This window comes from Lissotriton vulgaris, chromosome 4_1, assembly GCF_964263255.1.
Source record: "Lissotriton vulgaris chromosome 4_1, aLisVul1.2, whole genome shotgun sequence".
NCBI lineage: Eukaryota > Metazoa > Chordata > Amphibia > Caudata > Salamandridae > Lissotriton > Lissotriton vulgaris.
In genome coordinates, this window is record NC_141691.1 from 2085927832 (window position 1) to 2085948205 (window position 20374).

General features: G+C 42.2%; 1 protein-coding gene across 1 annotated transcript in view; it reads right to left on the reverse strand.

The window, feature by feature from the left end:
* The window catches only part of LOC147725088 (uncharacterized), a 456944-nt gene that overhangs the window by 53325 nt on the left and 383245 nt on the right, over nucleotides 1-20374 (reverse strand). The window contains exon 5 of the mRNA XM_086918166.1: nucleotides 15924-16166. Within this exon, the coding sequence (XP_086774292.1) occupies nucleotides 15924-16166 (243 nt within the window). The remainder of the gene's footprint in view (nucleotides 1-15923; nucleotides 16167-20374) is intronic.

Below are 20374 nucleotides of genomic sequence, written 5' to 3' on the forward strand. Positions count from 1 at the left end.
CAGCACTGGTGATATCATATTTTTCGATGGGGATGCCCAGAGGATTTGTAGTTCCTGTTCCGTGAGTTTGGAGCCTATTTGGGTTTCCCAGTAGTCGGTGTTTTTAGCTTTAAGTTTGGTGGAGGCAGGTCGGAGGAGTTTGTAGAGGAGTGAGACTTGGTGACCTGTTTTGTTTATGGTTTCCATAAACTGAAAGATTGATGCTTTATGTTTGTCTGATTTTGACTTTGTAAAGGCTGTTTTGATTGCCAGGAAATTGTACAGTTCTATATCAGGGAGGTCAAGTCTTGTTTTCAAACTGTTAAAAGTGTAGGGTTCCGCTTCTGCTTCCAGTTGAGCTGGGTATAACATTCCTAGCTTCCTCCATGACTCTATTTCGAGTGGTTTCCCTCTGTATTTAATCTTGGGGTTTGACCAGAGTGTTTCCCAGTGCGAGTTCTTGATGCTGACTTCGAGTTTCTGATCTACCTTAAACAGCGCATACCTTGTGATCCTGAGGATCAGGTTGTTCTTGAGTGCTTGTTTGTTTGATGTGAGGAGTGTCAGTGGGTCTGTGTTATTTAGAATGGCTTTTTCTATGGAGAGCCATGTCGGCTTGTAGTGCTGTTTCGGGAGCAATCAGTGCATCCTCTGTCTGGCTATGAAGGCTAGTTGGAATGTTTTCAGATCCGCCACGTTGAGCCCTCCCAATTTCTTCCTTAGTATCAGTTTTTGGAGACCTATTCTGGGTTTTTTATCCATCCATATAAATTTGTTAAGCATTTGGTCTATCTTCCTGTTGAAGTCTTCTGTTGGAGCCAGGGGTAGCATACCTGCCAGATAGTTAACTATAGGAGTGATCATCAACTTTACAGTGTCTATTCTGCCTCACCATGTGATGAACATGGGTGACCAGGTATCTACTAGCTCCTTGATCTTTCCCAGAGTTTTTTTCTCATTCAATTCTAAGGTGCTTCTTAGGCTTTTCCCAAATTGGATACCCAGGTATTTGACAACCCTGGGTTGCCATGCCAGCCCCAAGGCCCCCATTACCTCTCTGGTTGTGTGTATGTTGAGGGGAATGCATTCTGATTTGTCCCTATTGAGTTGATAACCTGAGTGGATAGCGTATGCTTCAATTGTTTGCATGAGTGCGGGTATGGATTGCCGGGGTTCTCCGTTATTATGAGTAAATCATCCGCATAGGCAGCAAGCTTGGCTGTGGTGTTGTTGATTGTTACGCCTGCTATGTCGCTGTTAGCCAATGTGTCTCTATTCAGGGGTTTGAGTGCTAGTAGGAAAAGTAGTGGGGATAGCGGGCAGCCCTGTCTTGTCCCTCTCTCAAGGTTAAATTGGGTCAAAGAACCTCCATTAATGGCTATCCATGCTTTGGGGTTTTTGTACAGTGCCATGAATTTCTTTGTGTATTCGTCTCCTAGGTTGTATGCCTGCATGCACTTCTCAAGGAAGTGCCAGGATACTCTGTTGAATGTCTTTTCTGGGTCTAGCGTAATTGCTACCGCAGAGTTGAGTGATTTTGAGGAGAGTTCTATGACTTGGCAGATGAATCTTGTGTTGTCGTGAGACATGTGTGTTTTCATTTAGCCTACCTGTGTATTTCCAATCAGTTGAGGTAGTAGTTTGTTTAGTCTTGTGGCTAGCACATTGGCTTCTACCTTGCAATGTAGGTTTATTAGTGATATGGGCCGGTAGTTTTTGGGCCATTGCAGGTCTTTGCCTTCTTTGGGTATGACAATTATGTTGGCTTGTGACATGGTTTCTGTTACTATCCGCACCTTGGCGCAGTGGTTGAAGGTTTTGGTTAGTGCTAGGAGGAGATGATCTTGGACCGTTTTGTAGAAGGGTGCTGTGTATCCATCTGGGCCTGGGGCTTTGTTGTCTTTTAGTGATGTTATATCTTGGCCTAGTATTTTGGCTTCCTCTTCTGTTATCTTGGGTAGGTTTAGTCTGTTTAGGTAGGCTGAGCTGCCCTCCCGGTCAATGTTGTCATCCGTTGTGTAGAGGTCTTTGAAGAATTTCATGAACGTGTGTAGGATTTCTTTGTGTCAGGTGTGTGTCTTGTTTTTCGAATCTGTGATTGTGGCGATGCAGTGTTGTCTTTGCATGCATTTGAGGTATGATGCTAGTATTTTTCCTGCCTTATTAGCTTCGCAGAGGTTGATTTGTTTGTATTTGCTTATCCACAGATATTCTCTTTTGCTAAAGATCCTGTTGAATTCGTATTTCTTCCCTGTAAGTTCTATTAGGATCTCTGAGTTTGAAGTGTCTCCTATATGCTTAGTTGCCAGTTGTTTAATGTCCGTTTCTAACTGGTCTAGCTGCCCTCCTGCTTCCCTGTCTCTTCTGGCCTTTATTTCTATCAGCGTGCCTCTGATGGTCGCTTTAAGGGCGTCCCATAGGCATTTAGGATCCATGTCTGTTGTGTCATTTTCTTTTATGTAGTTCTTGATTGCTTTCTCAATTTTGTTTTTGTCCTCCTGTTTCGCAACTGTTATCTTGTTGAAGTGCCATCTGCAGGTTGTGTGCTTGTTATGCAGGCCAGCTAGCTGTAGACCAATGCAGGAGTGGTCTGAGATGGACTTGCTACAATATCTGTGTGCTCTATCAGGTGTGTGTGTGAGCCTGAGGATGTAGTCAATTCTGCTGTAGGAGTTGTGTGGATTGGAGTAGAAGGTGTAGTCTCTAGTGTCTGGTTGCTGTAGGCGCCATGGGTCTTGCAGGTCGAACCTGTTACATATGTTTTTCAGAACGCTGGTGGAAGCTGGATGTCTTGCTTGGAAGCCTGATTGTCTGTCAAGGGTGTGGTCTAGGACTAGGCTGAAATCACCGGCTACAATGCTCATGTCATTCGTCTGGTTTGCCTCCAGTTTTCTTGTCACCCCCTCCCAGTATGTTGTTTCATCTGTGTTTGGTGCATATATGTTAGTTACAAGTATTGTTTCATCTCCTCTTTTGAGTTGGGTGCTCAGAAGCATGCCTTAATTGTCGTGCTGAGCACGCTCAATAGTTTTCTTGGACTTAGTGTTAACTATGGTGATTACTCCTCATTTTTTTTGCCTACAGCTGGTGAGCAGGCTAGCTGGCCTATCCATTTCACTTTGTGCTTATTCGCGTCTTCCAAGGAGAGTTTTTGTTTCTTGCAGTAGGATAATATCGCCTTTAGTCTTTGACAGGTAATCTAATATTTTTTTCCTTTTGATATGATTGTTCAGGCCCTTGACATTAGAGGGATAATCTTTAGGTCAATCAGCAGTGTGTTTTTGTTAATAATTTTGATGGTAATCGGGTCGCGGTCTTACCAGCTTGTAATTACAGAGATGGTTGGGTACATGTGGTCTGTTTGTGTGAGTTGGTAATGGTCTGCGCATTGATCTGTGTTTTCTGTCTAAGGGTATGGTAAGGACATGGACGGGAAATACAGGACAAACTTGACAAACAGGATGAACATGACATACAGAACAAAACCCTGTCCCCCTTCCTCCCTTCCACCCCTCCCCTCCCTCCCAGCTGATGTGTCATACTGTAGGCGTGCAACAGCAAGGTCCCTCCTGCCCCACCACGCCCTCGGGACAACTTACTTCTTTAGTATAGTTCAGTTATATTTCTCTTATTACATTAGGTTGGTAGGCATATCTAAAGCCCCTCTCCTACTAATTTTCCGATTAGTATTAGGTATATAGCATAAAGTTTTGAAGGGTAGCCTCCCTGACCAGTAACAGTTCTATAGCATAGAGGCTTAAAGGATATAGTTAGTTATTTGGTTGGTCTGGACAGGCTCTCCTTCTCAGGTACTTGTTCTTGAACTTCTTCTTATCTTTCCGTGAAGTAGGAGTTGTTGTAGACTGTAGTGCTGCTTGCCAGTTCTTGCGGTAGATGTTCTTTACTTAGGACACAGTGGTGTTTTTTTATTTTTTTATTATTAGCTTGTTTTTCTTTGAGGTAGTTCATCTAGTCCATCTATGAGGTAGATTACGTTGTAGGTTGTGGCTGAGCTTGTGTGCTCTTGATGACTTAGGTGACCCTTTGCATTGTCTCTCTATGAGGTATAGTCTTGTGGTTGAGCTCCACAGACTTAAGTACAGTATCCCCCTTGGAGCTCCGGAAAGCACTCTTGTTGAATTAAAAATTGTTCTTGGGGGACAAACAAGGGTGCGTTCTTGCCCCTTTACTTTTTAATCTATACAGCTGACCTGTGAAAAACCCTGAAGTGGCCAAATCTACTAACACCAAGGCTGGGGAATGTGAGGCTCCAAATTCTCCAATACACTGATGACTTAGTTATAATGGATCACACTAGGACAGGCCTACAGAAAGACTTAGAAGCTCTGCGCAGGTTTAACTAAAAGAAAAATAGCTTGGTGAACCAGGAGAAGACCAGGATAATTATCTTTGGGAAGTACCACCGAAAGAAGACAGCAGAATGGCTCCTAGATGCCCTGCAAATTAAAACATGCACACGTTATAACAATTTGGGTCTCAAGCTATCGGAAGGGGCCAAATCCATAGCCCATCTGAAATATCTAAGAAGCAAGGGGGCGGCACCATCTACAGTTTGAGAAATCTCAATCAAAGACTACACAGTCCAACTGCAGAACCAATCCTGAAAGTCTTAAAAGCAAAACTAGTTTCCATGCTTAACTACGGCCACTTAGTCTTCCCTGGAGCCTTCACCAATTGCCTTACAAACCACTACATTTCTCCATACAAGAAGGTTCTAGGCATCCCACAACAGGCCAGGAAAGCAAGAGTAATGTTGGAGCTGGGACTCACCCATCCGGACATTACCTGTTCAGGGGACATTTTAAAACACTATATTAGCACCCTGCGTGCTCCAGCAACCTCCCTAAAAACGCAAATTAAAACAATCTGCGAAGAAGGTGTATCTCCATGGCAGGTTCAGTTGGCAGCAGCCATGGCATTGTTAGAAATAGACGTTTAAAACTTGCACAACTTAAAAATTCCTGTAGCTGCATGGAAAAGATCAGTGAATGCGCAGGTCAAGAAAATATCACATGAAAGATACCTGGAAAGCTTACACCATCAACCCAATCTCTCATCACTGGACACCTCCTACATAGTGGGAAAACTGCAGCCTTACGTTGAGCAAGTACTGACAGTCGACTTTGTAGTTACCACCGTGAATCCTGACTCCATCTGCTGTGCTGTTGCCCAAAGGTAGCTAGCGAGCAGTACCGACTGGTACTTCACATCTGCAGGTCTCACGGTCTTGTAAGATGCAAAGAAGCATCAGACTTGTGTTTCTCTGCTAGAACAGCTCAAACAGTTGTGCAGCTAGGGAAGTTTCCAGAATCAATCCGGGCCGCACTGGCAGAAAATTGAGTTACAAGAAGAAGCAAGAGAGACTTTGACAAACTCCCCTCCAAGTTGTATGCACCTGCCAGTTTGGATATCAGTTTTAATGTTTTACTCCCTTCTAGTTTGTAGCAATTTGTGTGGAATTTTAACTCTTTTTCCATTTAAGATTGATAGTATATTGTAATGATTTTAAGTAATTGAAAAATAAAGCTTAATACCACTAACACTAGAATTGAAAAAAGGAAGCCACTATACTACATTTTGTGTAGTTTTTTGTAGTATTAAACACACAGAATAATCTCCTTCACAAAACCTCTTTTTTTTCAAGATAGAGCTGAAAGGAAAGAACAGAGAAGCCCCCTAGTCTGCCATTATGTGTTTTTGAAAACAGAAGCTGTGTCTTTAAGAATCCAGACACCACCAGTATCCCATCATGCCCAGCCAGTGGTAGTTACTTCAGTTCATGTTTCCGGCTCCTGCTTTAAGAACCCCAGAACTTTGAGCTCTCCCAATTTGATGTTTTTCTTCAGAATTTAATTCCTGAAATGAGCTAATAACTACCTAACGTATTTGGTCTTCCTCTTTGTTTTTCTGACAGAAAGTCTGCAATTTATCGCTCAAAAATGCCATCTCTTTTTGATAAGTGTCCAGAATGTGGTAGAAAGAAGGCCAAGACTGATCCTTACAGAGTGTACTTAATTTATCTTCTTGCTTCTCATGTTCCTGATTCAGGCTTCAGGGAGCAGAAGAGCAAAAAAAACAGCAGGCCAAGTCTTCAGGTGGGAGTTCAGGGTGAGGAAAGGGTCAATCCTCTACCAGGGCTGTGTCTTCAGCCTCTGGGGGTTCCCCGGCAGAAGAAGGGCTGCAAAACAGTGCCTTATGACTATACATGGAAATCCCCTACGAGAAAACCAAAGAATCACTGACCATGGGGCCCTCTGAGGAATTGCCTAAAAGTGCATTGTGGGAAAAGTATTCATGACCTCCAGCAAGCTTCAGGCAGCTACCCTTTTCCCCCAGACCTCCGGACATTCAAATGTTATCTTTCTGGACTTACCTTTACAAAGAATGGCTGTTGACCATTCGGTTACCACCCCCTTTACTCAACGCTGCAACAAGAGGGAACTATCAAACACATTCAGTGAACTACGGCATCCATTTTCTGCCCTGAACCATCTAAGAGGTAAACCCATCTCTTACATGCTCCTGCATCAGAAGCAAGGAGAGCCAAGACAACCCTGCACCCAGGCATTTTGCACCAGATTAAATTGAACTGACTGTAATGGCTTTGTTTTGGAACCCACGTTGCCTTAACCCTCGGTGGGTTTCATAAAACTCGACCTACAATTGACTGATTGTCACCAGTGCTTAGTGCACTACCGCTTTTTCCTGATTGTCACCAGTGCTTAGTGCACTACCGCTTTTTCCCATTGACCGCAATGGTAAAGTCCGGTTGTAGGCATCCAACGGTGTTCATTTTAGTGTCTAAAAATATATTAAAATATGCCTCATTTTTATGAATTGGTGTCAGATTTATTTTGAGACATGTCAATTACTTATAGCCATTATGGTACTCCGAAATTCTAACACATATTCCTCTAGTAAAGCCTAGATGCTATTTACCACAACACTAGGACATAATGCTCCACTTTCCTACATCTGGTATTAAAATCAGAGTCAGAGTCTCTGTCAAAATCAAGGTAACTTTATTGAAGCATAAAACAAAATCCCACAGCAAACAGCTCACAGGAGAACTATAAACTGAAAGATATAGAATGTTTCTGAGCATGACAATGTTCCAAGGCATACTACTTTCCAAACCACCCGAGGTGGGGTATGCATATAAACTTGTCTTTACTACTGGGGAGGCTGAACTCTGTCAGCATTGCAATTTCAGACGCACACATGGTCTGGTCTCTGTCTCTGGGACTAATATCAAAACTGGTTTCAAATCCAGTCTTTTTCAAAGAGTGTTAATAAACGCACACTCCTTGCCTAAACACAAAACCAAAATTGCTTTGATTATTCAAACTCTTAACTTAGACTGCCTCTTTGTCACTGAGATATGGGCCATGGCGAACTCTGGTCCAGACCTGGCAGATGCTGTACCACCTGGCTATATCATTCTCAGATGTGACCTCCTTCACTGTAGAGGTGGCAGACTGGCCTTGGTAGCTCAGAGATCTCTTAGATGCACTCAGTGCATGATAGATGGTGACTCTGACTCGCCATCTGGAGGTAGTTTTGTTCGGGATTAAGCTATCCAATAATCATAACTTCTCCGGACTCCTTGTATACTGCCCGCCTGGCCCTAGAACCAGGTTTACAGATGGTGTAAAATATTGGAACCATTCGTTACCTCCGCTCATCTTACCATACTAGGGGATTTTAATTCCCATCTAGGATATAAACAAGATAAAAATTTAGCGTTCCTCATTGAGCTCATGACATCTCTGGGATTTGAGCAAATAAATCTCCAACCCACACCCCCGGCCACACTCTGGACGACATTTTTATTTTATCAACTACAACAATTTAGGGATAGAGGCTGTTCAGCCTCTCAGCTGGGTGGATCATTGTTTAATTGAATTTAGAGTCTGTCCCAGCCTTCCCATTACCGGGAAGGAGAGCTCTATTCTGAGGACCTTTTGCTATAGGGGTCTAAACAAGCTTACAGCTACTAAATGTGAGGCTGCTTTGTGTACGGCCTGGGAGAGGAAGCATACTCTGCTTCCCTCCATGGCCGAGGGTTTCCACAACTGGACTGACAAGGCTCTTGATATTGCTGGCCCTTTTAAAAACTGAATCACTCAAAGCCCCATCAGTCCCATGGTTCTCAGAAGAGCTTGGATCCCTTATACCGGAGTGCTGCAGGCAAGAATGTAAATGGCGTATGGACCCCTGTTCTAGGGAAAAGGCTATGCAGAAATCCCTGCTACATGACCTGGGCCAAACTCCACTTCGCATGTAAGTCTAAGAATATAAGAGTGTTTTGGAGTATAATAAATAACTTAGAAAATGGTAATTTTAGAAATACAAGCGCCAATATAGAAGAATTGAGTTGGATACATTTTTTTAATAATAAATTAACTTCCCAAAGCCACATGACAAAGGAGCTTGAATGTTCTGACACCAAGTGTGAATTGGAGCCAGGTGAAGAGTACGACCCTCCCGGCACAAGGGATACACCAGGCTCTAAGATTACTAAGATATGGTCGGTAGATAAAGTCAAAAAAGTCTTATTTAAAATTAGATCAAATGGAGCACCTGGTCCTAATGGAATGCCGAACGCTATTTTTAAAGCTAAAATTGAGCATTGGCCAGAGATATTAACGTCCCTCTTTAATGAAATTCTTAAAACTGGCTGTATCCCGGATTCATGGAGGGGAAGTATAATACAGCCGATCTACAAAAGTGGGCCCCTTGACAATCCTGCAAATTATTGATTAATTACCCTAACAGATGTAGATGCTAAAATATTCGCAAGTTGTCTGTTAGAGGAGTTGGAGTCTTGGGCGGAAAGAGAAGATTTGATCCCAATCTTTCAAACCGGATTTAGGAAGGGAGAATCGACTCTTACCAATTTGATTTTATTATCTTTATTAGGAGAAAGAGCCATATGTAGGAAACAAAAATTGTACATCTGTTTTATTGATTTAAAAGTCGCATTTGATTCTGTACCCAGAAATATTCTTTGGAAAAAGATAATGAATTGGGGTATATCAGAAACCCTAATAAAAATGATTAAATTATTGTACTCAAATACTTGGGTGCAGGTCAAAATTGGCGATGGTAGACATACTACCCGCCGCCTTAAAACAAATCTAGGCTTAAAACAAGGATGTGTGCTCGCTCCTTGTCTTTTTAATTTATTTATGTCTGATCTCCCAACCCATTTTAATGACGTAAATTCACATTCCCCTTCTGTAATGGGTAAAGAAATCAAATACTTACAGTATGCGGATGATACTATTTTACTTAGCCAAACTATGATTGGACTAAAAAGATTATTAAATTCTTTAAATTTATATGTAACCCAAAATGGTTTAAAAATTAATATTAAAAAAACAAAAATAATGTTAATAGGGAAAGGCAAACTTGGAGTAAAAGAATTGAATATCAATGGTTTGTCTGTGGAATGTGTAAAAATTTATAAATATTTGGGAAATACATTTGATGATCGACTCTCATTTAAACAGCATTTTAATAACTTAGAGGCTAAAGGTACCTCACTTGCTTTCGCGTTTCGTAAATTAAGAGATAAATTAGTATGCCCCAATTATGACCACCTACTTAAAGTCATGAAAGCAAAACTTATCCCCTCCCTGGACTATGGATCCATTATTTTTAAGGGTAGAGACGTGAAAGTTTTGGAGTCCATAGTTGCAAGGACATATAAATCAGTATTTAGGATTCCTAGGCAGATTTCACGTGCCAATTTGAGATTGGAATTTGGCTTACGGCAACAGCTCTTGGTACGTAAAGCTGCATTTGTTAAAACACTATTGGCACTATCTCGAGCCGAGGAGGATACGTTGGCCAATATGTGTTGGATAGAGATTTCAACAAGTGAATATTCTAGAAGCTGGCAGGATTATTTAGCAGAGTGTCTCCTAAAATTCAACTGTCTTAAACTGGAAGACGAAACAAGGAGTAAAGTGGTTTATAAAAAATGTATTAATTCAACTGTTGCCTTGCTGTCAGAAGTGTTGGATAAATATGATTTGGGGTAAAAAAACACTTTTGGACCATTGCCAATTGCTTCGATAAAATGATGGTCCAACCCTATTTATTTTTTCATCAAAAATCCTTAATTAAGAACAAATTCATGTTATTAAGGTTTGGAATTTATCCAACCAAAGATGGAACCCCCAAATGGAAGTCCAAATGGGCATCAAATATTTGTCGGCTATGTGGGCAATATGATGAAACCTTGCTGCATATGGTAACACTATGCCCAAAAATGATGAAGGAACGGAAAACAATTTTAAAACATATTTTTTTAGAAATGGGAATTAGGACATGTAGATCGGCATTAATATTTTGTTTAAGTGGTGTCAACGTCCATATAATACACCAATTTGTAAAATTTATGCTTATAGTGGAAATGAAATTAGGTAAAGTTGACACCCAAAGTATTTGTTAAATTTGTTACGGTGTGAAAAGAGGAGGCTGCTATTTCTTAGGTTATGATGAATTATTTCTATGGCTCTTTTTAATGTATTAATTGTCTGCTTTTAGAGGACTACTTTTTAGATAATGTTCTATTTATTATGGTAACTATTTTTATTGAACGATATACGTGCACTTTATCCCTGAAAAATGCCAAGCCCTATAGTCTATTTTTAAAATGAAATATTAATTTTAAATTATCTTGATCTGGAGAAAGTTAACTTGATTGTGGTCAACATTATGCATTGTATCCTGGAATATTCAATCTGGTAATGTGTTGTCTTTGTATTTCTTTCTGTTCTTTGTTGTAATGGTTTTAATTAATCAACAAATAAATACATCAATCAATCAACCCTGCTACAGAAATACAAATATGCAATTTTTAAAGCCAAATCCTGCTTCTTTACTGAAATGATTCCATCTAGTATGCTCCTTGGGGTCATCAAGGAGACCTCTGAGGCACCAGAAAATCAGTCGCGAACCCCCTCCCAAGATTTTTGATATAGTGTAGCTACCTACTTTCAAGTCAAGGTTCTCATGATCTTCTAGGAGTTTAGTCCTACTAAAACTGAAGACCTTAAGACCAAAGAGGTTTCTCAGGCCCGCAAGAAGCATTTCGTTAATATCTGCCCTCCTTCCACAGCCCAGCATCCAAATGATGCTAAGGAGACCACTCGGGACAATGAGAAGTTTGCCCTTCCTACCTTCCCTCAAATTTCTGCTCAGAAAACCAAAGATCTTCTAATGGGCCTTAAATCCAGTGCACCCTCAGACCCCTGTATGCCCTCCTTACTTACATTGGTTCCAGACTCTCTAGCCAATTTCCCGTGCCAGGTTATCAATGGTCTTCTATCCAGTAACTACATGGACACCTGAAGGAGTCTATTGTGTCATCATTCCCTCCAAAAAATAATTCCGAACCCTCAGAGATGAAAAATGATTGCCCTATCTCCCACCCCCCCGTCCATGCCAAGATTGCTGAGAAATTCATAAAGACTATTTCTGATGATCCATGTGGAGTCCCAGGAGTGCTCAGGCCTCTCTCAGAATGAGTTTTTCTCTAGTCACAGCACCAAGTCTGCCCTTATAGCCACTGACCATATCCGCATGCAGGTGGATCAGGGAGGCTTTGCGGTGCTGATTATGCTCGAACTGTCAGCAGATTTCCATACAGTCTCCCTGATGCACATTGTCCAGCTTCTGCAAGAGGTGGGAGTTGGGCATAAAGCTCTACAGCTCCCTCATTCATTCATGTCGGGAAGAAGGAATTCCATCCACTGTGGAGGATTTAGAGCCAAGGCTTCAGCCTTGGCTCTAAATCCTCCGCAGTGGAGGTTGGGGTCCCTCAGTGCTCCTCCCCGAGCTCCACCTTATTTAACATTTATGTAACACCCCTGGATGAGCTTATTATATCATTTGGGTTTCTGGTGATCTTGTAGGAAACTCAAATCATTGCTTCCATCTTTAATGATTTGCAGTTCAACCAGTGTGTGGCATGCATTATCTGCTGCATGAAGGGTAACTCCCTTAAGATCACTGCTGATAAGACTGAGATACTGGTTTTTGCTTTACAGAACTCTATCTGGTCAATTGTCTGGTACCCTGCAGATTGTGGTCCTCTTCCTGTCTCAGCTAAGACGGTTAAAAATCTAGGGGTCATTTTTGATCAGTCTGACTTTTGATGCTCGGGTCAAAGGTACGGTCAGCACATGTTTCTATATACCAAAAATACTCAGAAAGGTGTTACCCTGTATCCCGCCTGATTTAAATCGGTCGAACATTATGGCACTTATCACCGCCCGGCTTGATTATTGCAATGCTTTATACCTTATCAATGTCATTTCTCTGAACAGAATCCAGGTTGTTCAGAATGCAGCAGAAAGGCTGATCCTGAACATGACAAAGCAATTCTCTGCAAAGGAGGGGGTCTCACGCCTTGCACTGGGTACACATTAAGCAGCATATCTCCTTCAAGGTTCTGAGTGCAGTATACAAAGGCATGCATAGTAAAGGCTTGCTGCAGCTGAAAACCATGTTCCAATGGTTTAGTCCCAGGAGAGGTCAGAGATCCTCCAACCAGAAAAAAATTGCTCTCCCCAGATACTGCAGGGGCCAGGTGAGATGGGAGCTCCTTCTCAGTAGAGGCCTTCAAACCTTGGAACTCCCTGCCTTCCCCCATTTCCAAAGTGGACTCTTTTTATGCTTTTAAAAAACTGCTAAAAACATGGCTTTTAGTTGGCTGTCTTATGCTAGTCCCTTCACCTCCGCCTATTTAGTGCCTTGACACCCTCAGGTTTTAGTGTGCTTTCTAAACTTTATCCTATCATATCTTACTTCGCTGTGTTGGCCCCCACACTGTTCAACCTGTTCCTGGGGGACTTGGTGCCACTATTAAACAACTGTAATTCACACTTGCCAAAATTAGGAGGCCTCAATCTACCATGCCTCTTATATGCAGACGACTTGGTGCTAATATGCCATTCAAGAGTAGGGCTCCAAAACCTCCTAAATACGACCCAGAGATATTCCGAGTCAAATGACTTAACAGCGAACCTCGAGAAAACGCAAACAATGACAATCAGTAAGAACAAAAAGAAGAAAGTCTTCTCGTGGTTCTGGAATAACACCCGCATCAAAGACACCTCGTCGTACAAATATCTAGGTGTTAAGATAGACAGTGGCGGCCAATTCAGTGCACAAAGGGCAAGTATAAGAGGCAAAGGCCTCGCTCTGGCAATCCCCTTAAAAACAATAAACTACAACCTCTCCGGCTCTTCTCTGACTCCTTTACTACATGTCATACGCGCCAAACTGTTACCAACACTAACCTATGGGAGTGAGGCTCACCGAGGCAGAGATGCCATAACACTTGATAGTACAATTGTGTCGGCAAATAGAATCATCCCCAGCACAGATTAGATTGGAGTTTGGAATTCGGTCACAGCTTTTGGCACGACAGGGGGCATATATCTGCTCATGGGATAAAGTAAGAAAAACGACTGAAGGAACGCTGAATGAATATTTATGGAAAGAGCTAGAGCAAACCCAAAACTCACCAGCTGCAAAATACCTGGCAAAAAGCATAGTGAACACTGGGCTGGCAAGGCTCTGTGCGTCCCCTGTAGATCACAAATCACTCAACAAACTGGTAAAGAAATCGATCAAGCTACAGTCATGGATCCAGGATAAAACCATCCTATCAAAAAGATCTCACGCATGGATGGTATTAAACACATGCCAGACACAAGCCTCCCAGCCTTATCTCGGTCTAGGTTACGCAAAAAAAAAAACTGTCCTTCTTAAGATACAGACTGGTCCTGCTACCATGCATTCAACACCTTCCTCACTGGCTGAGATCGAAAGCAGGAACACTATGCAGGCTATGTGGCATCGGGGCAGAAGACATGCTGCACTTGCTATGCTCGTGTGAGGAACTGCAAGAAGAAAGGAAGCTCGTGCTGAAACGCCATTTTATTCTACAGGGGGTACGCACACAAAGGAGCGCACTGCTAGCCTGCTTCTCAGCACAGGACCCTCAGCTGAGCTGCAGCTTCGTGAAATTTTTAAAAGCAGTGGAAAAAAATTTACCAAAAATTGATCCATGAAAAATCCACAAAATAGGACATCTGTTTTAACTTACATTGCAAATTTAATGAATTTTATGGAAAACACGAATAGACTAGCAGGCCTACAAAGTGGATGGGAAGTACAGTACGGCCCGATGTAGGCGGCCTGCAAACAAAATCACTTTTTATACTGAATTTTTTATGCATATCTTACTATAGTATAGCATTGATCTTAAACGCATGTCTTTTTATGCAGCATTTTAACTTCTTTATTGTGTTACTGTATCGCATTGGTTTTAATTAACTGTGCAATAAACTATAAACTATAAACTACTTTGCTGGTGGGAATATACCAGCAAGACTTACAAGAACGTCACAATATCCTTTGTAAATGTTGACCATAACCCAGTGTTGACACTTTGGCTAACTCATTACAGCTTGCCTTGATAATGTCCTCCTGATGTACATGCACTTTTCTGTTATCATGGACCCAAGCGGAGTACACTTTAGTACAAGACTCTCTCCTTTCTTGAGATGCAGAAGGGAATACAACAATCATTGTACAGTGGTTGTTTGGTATCCCAACGCATAGGCTGTTCGACCTGGCCCTTTTTGCAGGGTTACCTTTTTCTATTCTCCTCCTATGTTTCTGACCCTCTTGCTGTTGACTTCCGGACTCTGGGCACTTTACCACTGTTAATCAGTGCTAAAATGCATGTGTTCACTCCTTTAAACATCTTATGATTGGTTTACACCTGTGTGGCATATTTAATTTACATGTGAGTTCCTTGTTCAGTGGTACCCATGTCCCATAAATTAAATGCTAGCTGTAGGCCTGCAGCACTATTTGGCCACCCACAGAAGTAGCCTTTAAAACCTGTCTCAGGGCTTTCTCTGCAGAGCCTTGGTGTGCAGTGTACTGCCAGTTTGACATGGCATTTAAAACTACTTACTAAGCCTTAAACTTCCCTTTTTACATATGGTTCACACATAGGTTAAGCCCTAGGTACCCCTATGGACAGGGTGCTGTATAAGTTAATGCTAGGACATGTTGCCTTATTGTGTGGCATGTCCTAGTAGTGGTAGACAACCTACTTTGTTTCTCACTACTGTGAGACCTACTCCAATCATAGGCAATCATTGGGAATGTCCTTATATATGCCTATGTGCTTATTCCTGATATGAAAAGAGTTATGTTGTCATGTTTGGTATGTATAGAATGGTAGTGGGAAATCCTGCCTAATGGTGTAGTTAGATTTTACATTACTATTTTGGAAATTACACTTTTAGAAAGTGGGCATTTTTCTGTGCTTATAACAGGTCTTTTGCAATCTGACTCCAATCCCCGGCTAGGGCAGGGTGACAGCTGCACTTTGTGCATACTTTCTGGACAGCCCTCACACGGGAAGGGTTGGGTGTGACAGGTTTACATCTGCATACTGATAGCCTTCCTGGACAGGGAGAGAGAGGGGCGTTCACACTTTACATTTGTATAGGCTGTGTCCTGCCCTCACACAAAGGGATGATTTAGCCTCATGAAGTCACCATCATGTATATCAGCAATATTATCTCACTCAGTCACACTTTCCTTCTAAGTTCATGCTTTCTACTTCCATTATAAATCTCATCGTTCTTGGTTAATATTTACATACACGCATTTGTTGCACTTGCCTTCCTTTTACTGTCATGTATTTCTCCTTTAATCACTTGTTCAACATTTTTCCTCTTTTATTTAATCCAGAAAAGTCACTGCTGAAACTCAGGTTATTGCAATCAAACTGTAGTTCCCATATTGCAATGGGCACAGGCAGTGAATATGTTATTGAAGAAGAAGAAGAGGTAGATCAGTATTGAGAAATGGTCACTCACCCGCCTGCAATGAGTTCAACGCCGGGATCAGCTGGGTTGTTGCTAGGGGCAGCTACGCACCTCTCTGCCCTTAATGTAAATTTGTCTCCATCAGGGAATGTAGTTAAAATACCAATGTAAAGCGGCGTGCCCACTGTCAGGGTCTCATCTTCTGTGAGTGGATCAGTAAAGGAATTAGACTTGAAGGCAGCCATGGTGGCAGTAGTTGGTCCAGACCCATTCACTGATGGTAGAGTAGCTATGCTGGACATAGAAAAAAGATATTTCAGGATACATACAAGAGAGTTTATGCAAATTACATGAAGAGATTTATGATTTATTAATTTGATCATTGATTAACAAACCCAGAGTGTTATTCGCTTTAGTTCTTAAGAAAGAGGCATGAGAACAACTTACGTGACTAAAGATGATGCACCTGATTCAGGGGAGTTTCATACCCTGAGTTATTTCAAGGGATATTTTTGTGCTGATTTTAACAGAAAAGCAAGGGAAGTCATACATCTGAGGATTAAAAGAACTGTGCTGTTCTCAATGGAATTTATGAAATATAAGATCAGAACACACAACATATTTGACTGGTGCATTTAGATGTCCTTGCTGTAAAGAGATTCCTTTCTGCATACAACATTTGCCACATTATTATAAAACTAGTTCTTCACCAGGGGATTTCTTCTCATATTCATCAAAGGCAGGATATTTCTGAGCATGTGCAAGATCCAGGAATACAGAAATATAAAGAGAGTTTCTCATATTTTTAACCCAATCAATAAACAAAAACATACTTTAACAGCTACAATTAATGTTTTTATTTAGATCCAGTTAGAAAAATTGCACAATAGCAATGCGATTGTCTGAGAAATACTACTCAAAATAGGACAAGTAACACAAAATAAAAAAAAAACATTAAGTGGTGTTGCAATGTGAATAGTACACATAGCACAAAACACAACTGTCCCTTTTAAGAACGCTTGACTCCACTGCTTTCCCATCATGACCGGCAGGATGATCATTGTCAATACCTATCATGACCTGCAGGGTGATAGTTTGGCAGTAGCTTATTTTCAACACAATTGTTAGACCAATCAGCCTCTGGATGCTTTTCCCACTAACTTTTTGCCTGCTTGCCCCCAATTTTGATGAATTATTTTTGTTGGCCCTAGGACTGTGAGTACCTTGTCATTGCCAACCAGTGCTAAATTGCATGCACTCTCCCCTAATTATGGTTTGATTGCCCTATGCACAATTAGCATATTTAATATATTTATGAGACCTTAGTAGAGTGCACTGCATGTGCCAATGGCATATAAATTAAATGCTACTAGTGGGCCTGCTGCACTGATTGAGCCACCCAGACAGGTAACACTTTAAGCTTGAACGGCAGTGGAGGTCAGGCTACTGTGAGTCCGCCAAGGTCATCTATAGAAATGCTCTGAAAGAACTCTGCAACCTGATTAAGTTAGCTTGAAGGGAGTACCTGTCTGATTGCATTTACAAGGCTGAAAACTCAACTAAATATGTGTTTAAAGTGCTCAACTCCTTCCTCAAACCCAGAGCGGTAGAGACCACTATGCAACCTTCACTCTCTCTGTAATGAACACACTATACTGTAAATAGCCTTGAAAAAGCCCCGGCGCAAATCGCCATAGGGGGCGAAACACGTGTCGGCTGTTCATGTTTTTATCTAAATGAATAAAAAGCAATTTTTCTACATAATTTGGACTTTTGACTCTGATTACATGAGTAAGGATTCAGCCTATGGATATCAAGAACTTCTGTTAAACACACTCATCACCCCCTTTAAAAAAACCCTCAAGTGAGTCTGGATCTTGAGCTGTGAGGGATGACATCTTTGAACTTCAAAGCCCTTCTTTGAAGTTGTCCCACTTCAAAGGCACAACTGGGTCTCTGACACCTCCAAATCAGTTCACTGCTGGACCAGTGAAGAACTCTGCCAGAAGGAAGGACTAGTATGTTACTACTAGGACTGCCACTCTGCTGGAATGCTGCTGTGGAAGAACTGCTTCTCTGCTGTGCTTTGCTGTGCTTCCCTCCTGGCTGCTATCCTCTGCCCTGCTGAGGAAAGACTCAACCCAACTTACTTGAATCCAGAGTGACTCCAAGGGTCTGCTTGCTTGCCCCCTGTTCTAAGTCTCTAAGACATCAAATACTTCACATCAACCTGCAACGGCACTTGGACTTTGATTGCTGTATTGGATCCGGCATATGTCCCTTGACGATGACATATCCCAACTGGTGCGAGGGCCGTAAACACTGCATCGATGACTGCCACCCAACAAGCATCGCTGCTGCTGCAAGGACCCCAAATTCCGCAGTGATGACTGTCACTGCTGAGAGGACTTTTAACACTGTACCATAGACTGTACAATGCATTGCCTACAGGTTTTTTTTATTTCAAGATTTTTATTGAGACATTTTCCAATTTCTACAGGTTTTGATGCATCTCTGACTTTGAACGGCTCAGCATCGACACATTACCTTCAATCCTCTGCTTTGACAACAACGCACTGCCTTTTGCTTCAAGCATTTCGCATCTGTCTACAATGCACATATGGTGCTTTTCAGAGGCCAAGGCTGGTCCCTTAATCTGACCCATGCTCCATAGCAGTTGGCATGAACTTTTGGATATACCATGGCCAAGCAAAACAATATAGCCCTGGTTCGTGTTTCAAACTTTTAAGCACTACATTTTCATTTAATCTTTAAAAATTCATAACTGCGGTATACTTATTGGATTTTTTCTGTTCTGGTCTTGTTTTGTTCATAAAAATATAAGCAATTTTTTAAGCTGATGTGGAGTCTTATTGTGGTGTTTTCACTGTGTTACTGTTTGAAGTGTTGCACAAATACTTTACACATTGCCTCTTGAGTCAAGCCAGCCTGCTCTGTGCCAAGCTATCAAAGGACGAGCACTGGTTAATTTACAGTGCGTATCTGACTTACCCTGACTAGGTTTGTGGTTCCTGCTTGGACAGGAACCACCATGAGTTTAAATTCTGGAAATGTAAATGTAAATGTATAGGCATTTATATAGCGCACTACTTACCCGGAGGGTCCCAAGGCGCTTCGACCGCTGCGAAACCCTTCCTGGCTTCCCTGAGAGATGGTCCCTTAATGGGTATCTCCAGGGTGAGACCAGGCATCCCCGGCGTTCTGGTGGGGCCGTTAGTGAAGATGAGGCAAGCTAATGCCCAGAGTTGCCGAGTGTGATCACTGATCAGAGTGGGCACCGAGGCGAGAGAATTATCGAGTCCACTGACCCTGGTCCAGAAACCTGCCGCGCCGGGAATCGAACCCTGGTCCTGGGCCGTCCTCTGCTCTCGGGTCTGCCGCCTCTAACCAGTGAGCCACACTACTACACTATTAACAAATTCTCTATGATTGACACTTTTAGATTTTTCTCAAAATTCTCCCAAACCCTTCATTTTCTGTTGCGCCTGTGACTTCACTTGCCAAGAAGGAATTTGAGCTGGCCAACTTAGGGAGCCACACTATTGTCCAGATCAAGGGATTTTGCCAGGAGAAGAGGGTGTTTACCAAAGTGAGCGCTAACAAACCAGAGCCCCAAAAAACTAAGAGTATGGGCAGAGGTCCACCAGTCCCACACAGACAATGAGGAGGAAGGGTCAGAATCTGAAAAGTAATTATAACAAGACCTGCCTGAGGGGCTTGACATGCGACCTGCTGGGGAGGGGAGAAACATCCTCTCAGACTGGAAGTTCATTCACATGCAGATTGCAGTTTGTCATCTAGAAACCTGTCCACTGATGAGCTGAAGGACAGGAGAAAAGAGGGAAAGTTAAAACTAGCGTTTGCACACTTGGAGAAGGAGCAGGCTCCAGTGGCGAAGAGAATGGTCATAGAAGAGCACAGAATGGCCCATGAGGTCAGTCTCAAAGAGCTGGATCCCAGATCTAAACAGATGGAATACAGAAGCAAAACTGATAGCATTTCTAGGGTGCCCACTGGTGGAAGAAGTGTCCACATCCCAAAAGATTTGGTCCCAGTTATGTGGAGGGGATGACATAGACAAATGGTTCTTAGTCTTTGAAGTGGTTGTAATGGTGCACAAGGTTCCTGAGGAGTCCTGCGGGGTAGCTTGTTGAGGTGCATGCTAACAGTGGGGAGGTGCACAGTCTTAACACTGGAAGAGAAAGACAAAACACTCTACATTGCCATGAAAGCCATGGCTGTCAACTAATTTGGGCTGACACCTCAAAGGTATAGGCAGAGATTATGGGGCAGCCCCACAATCTCACTACATACCTTGGTGAGTTTTCTTAATTATGCAAGTAAAGCACTGAAGGGCTGGATGAGGGGAGGCAAGATACATGGTTATACTGGGTTGTACAACTTAATCAAGAAGGAGCACAAGCTTCATATTTGTTCTCTAGAGTTGTAGCAAAACCTGGAAAGGTTGGTCAGGGATCCCA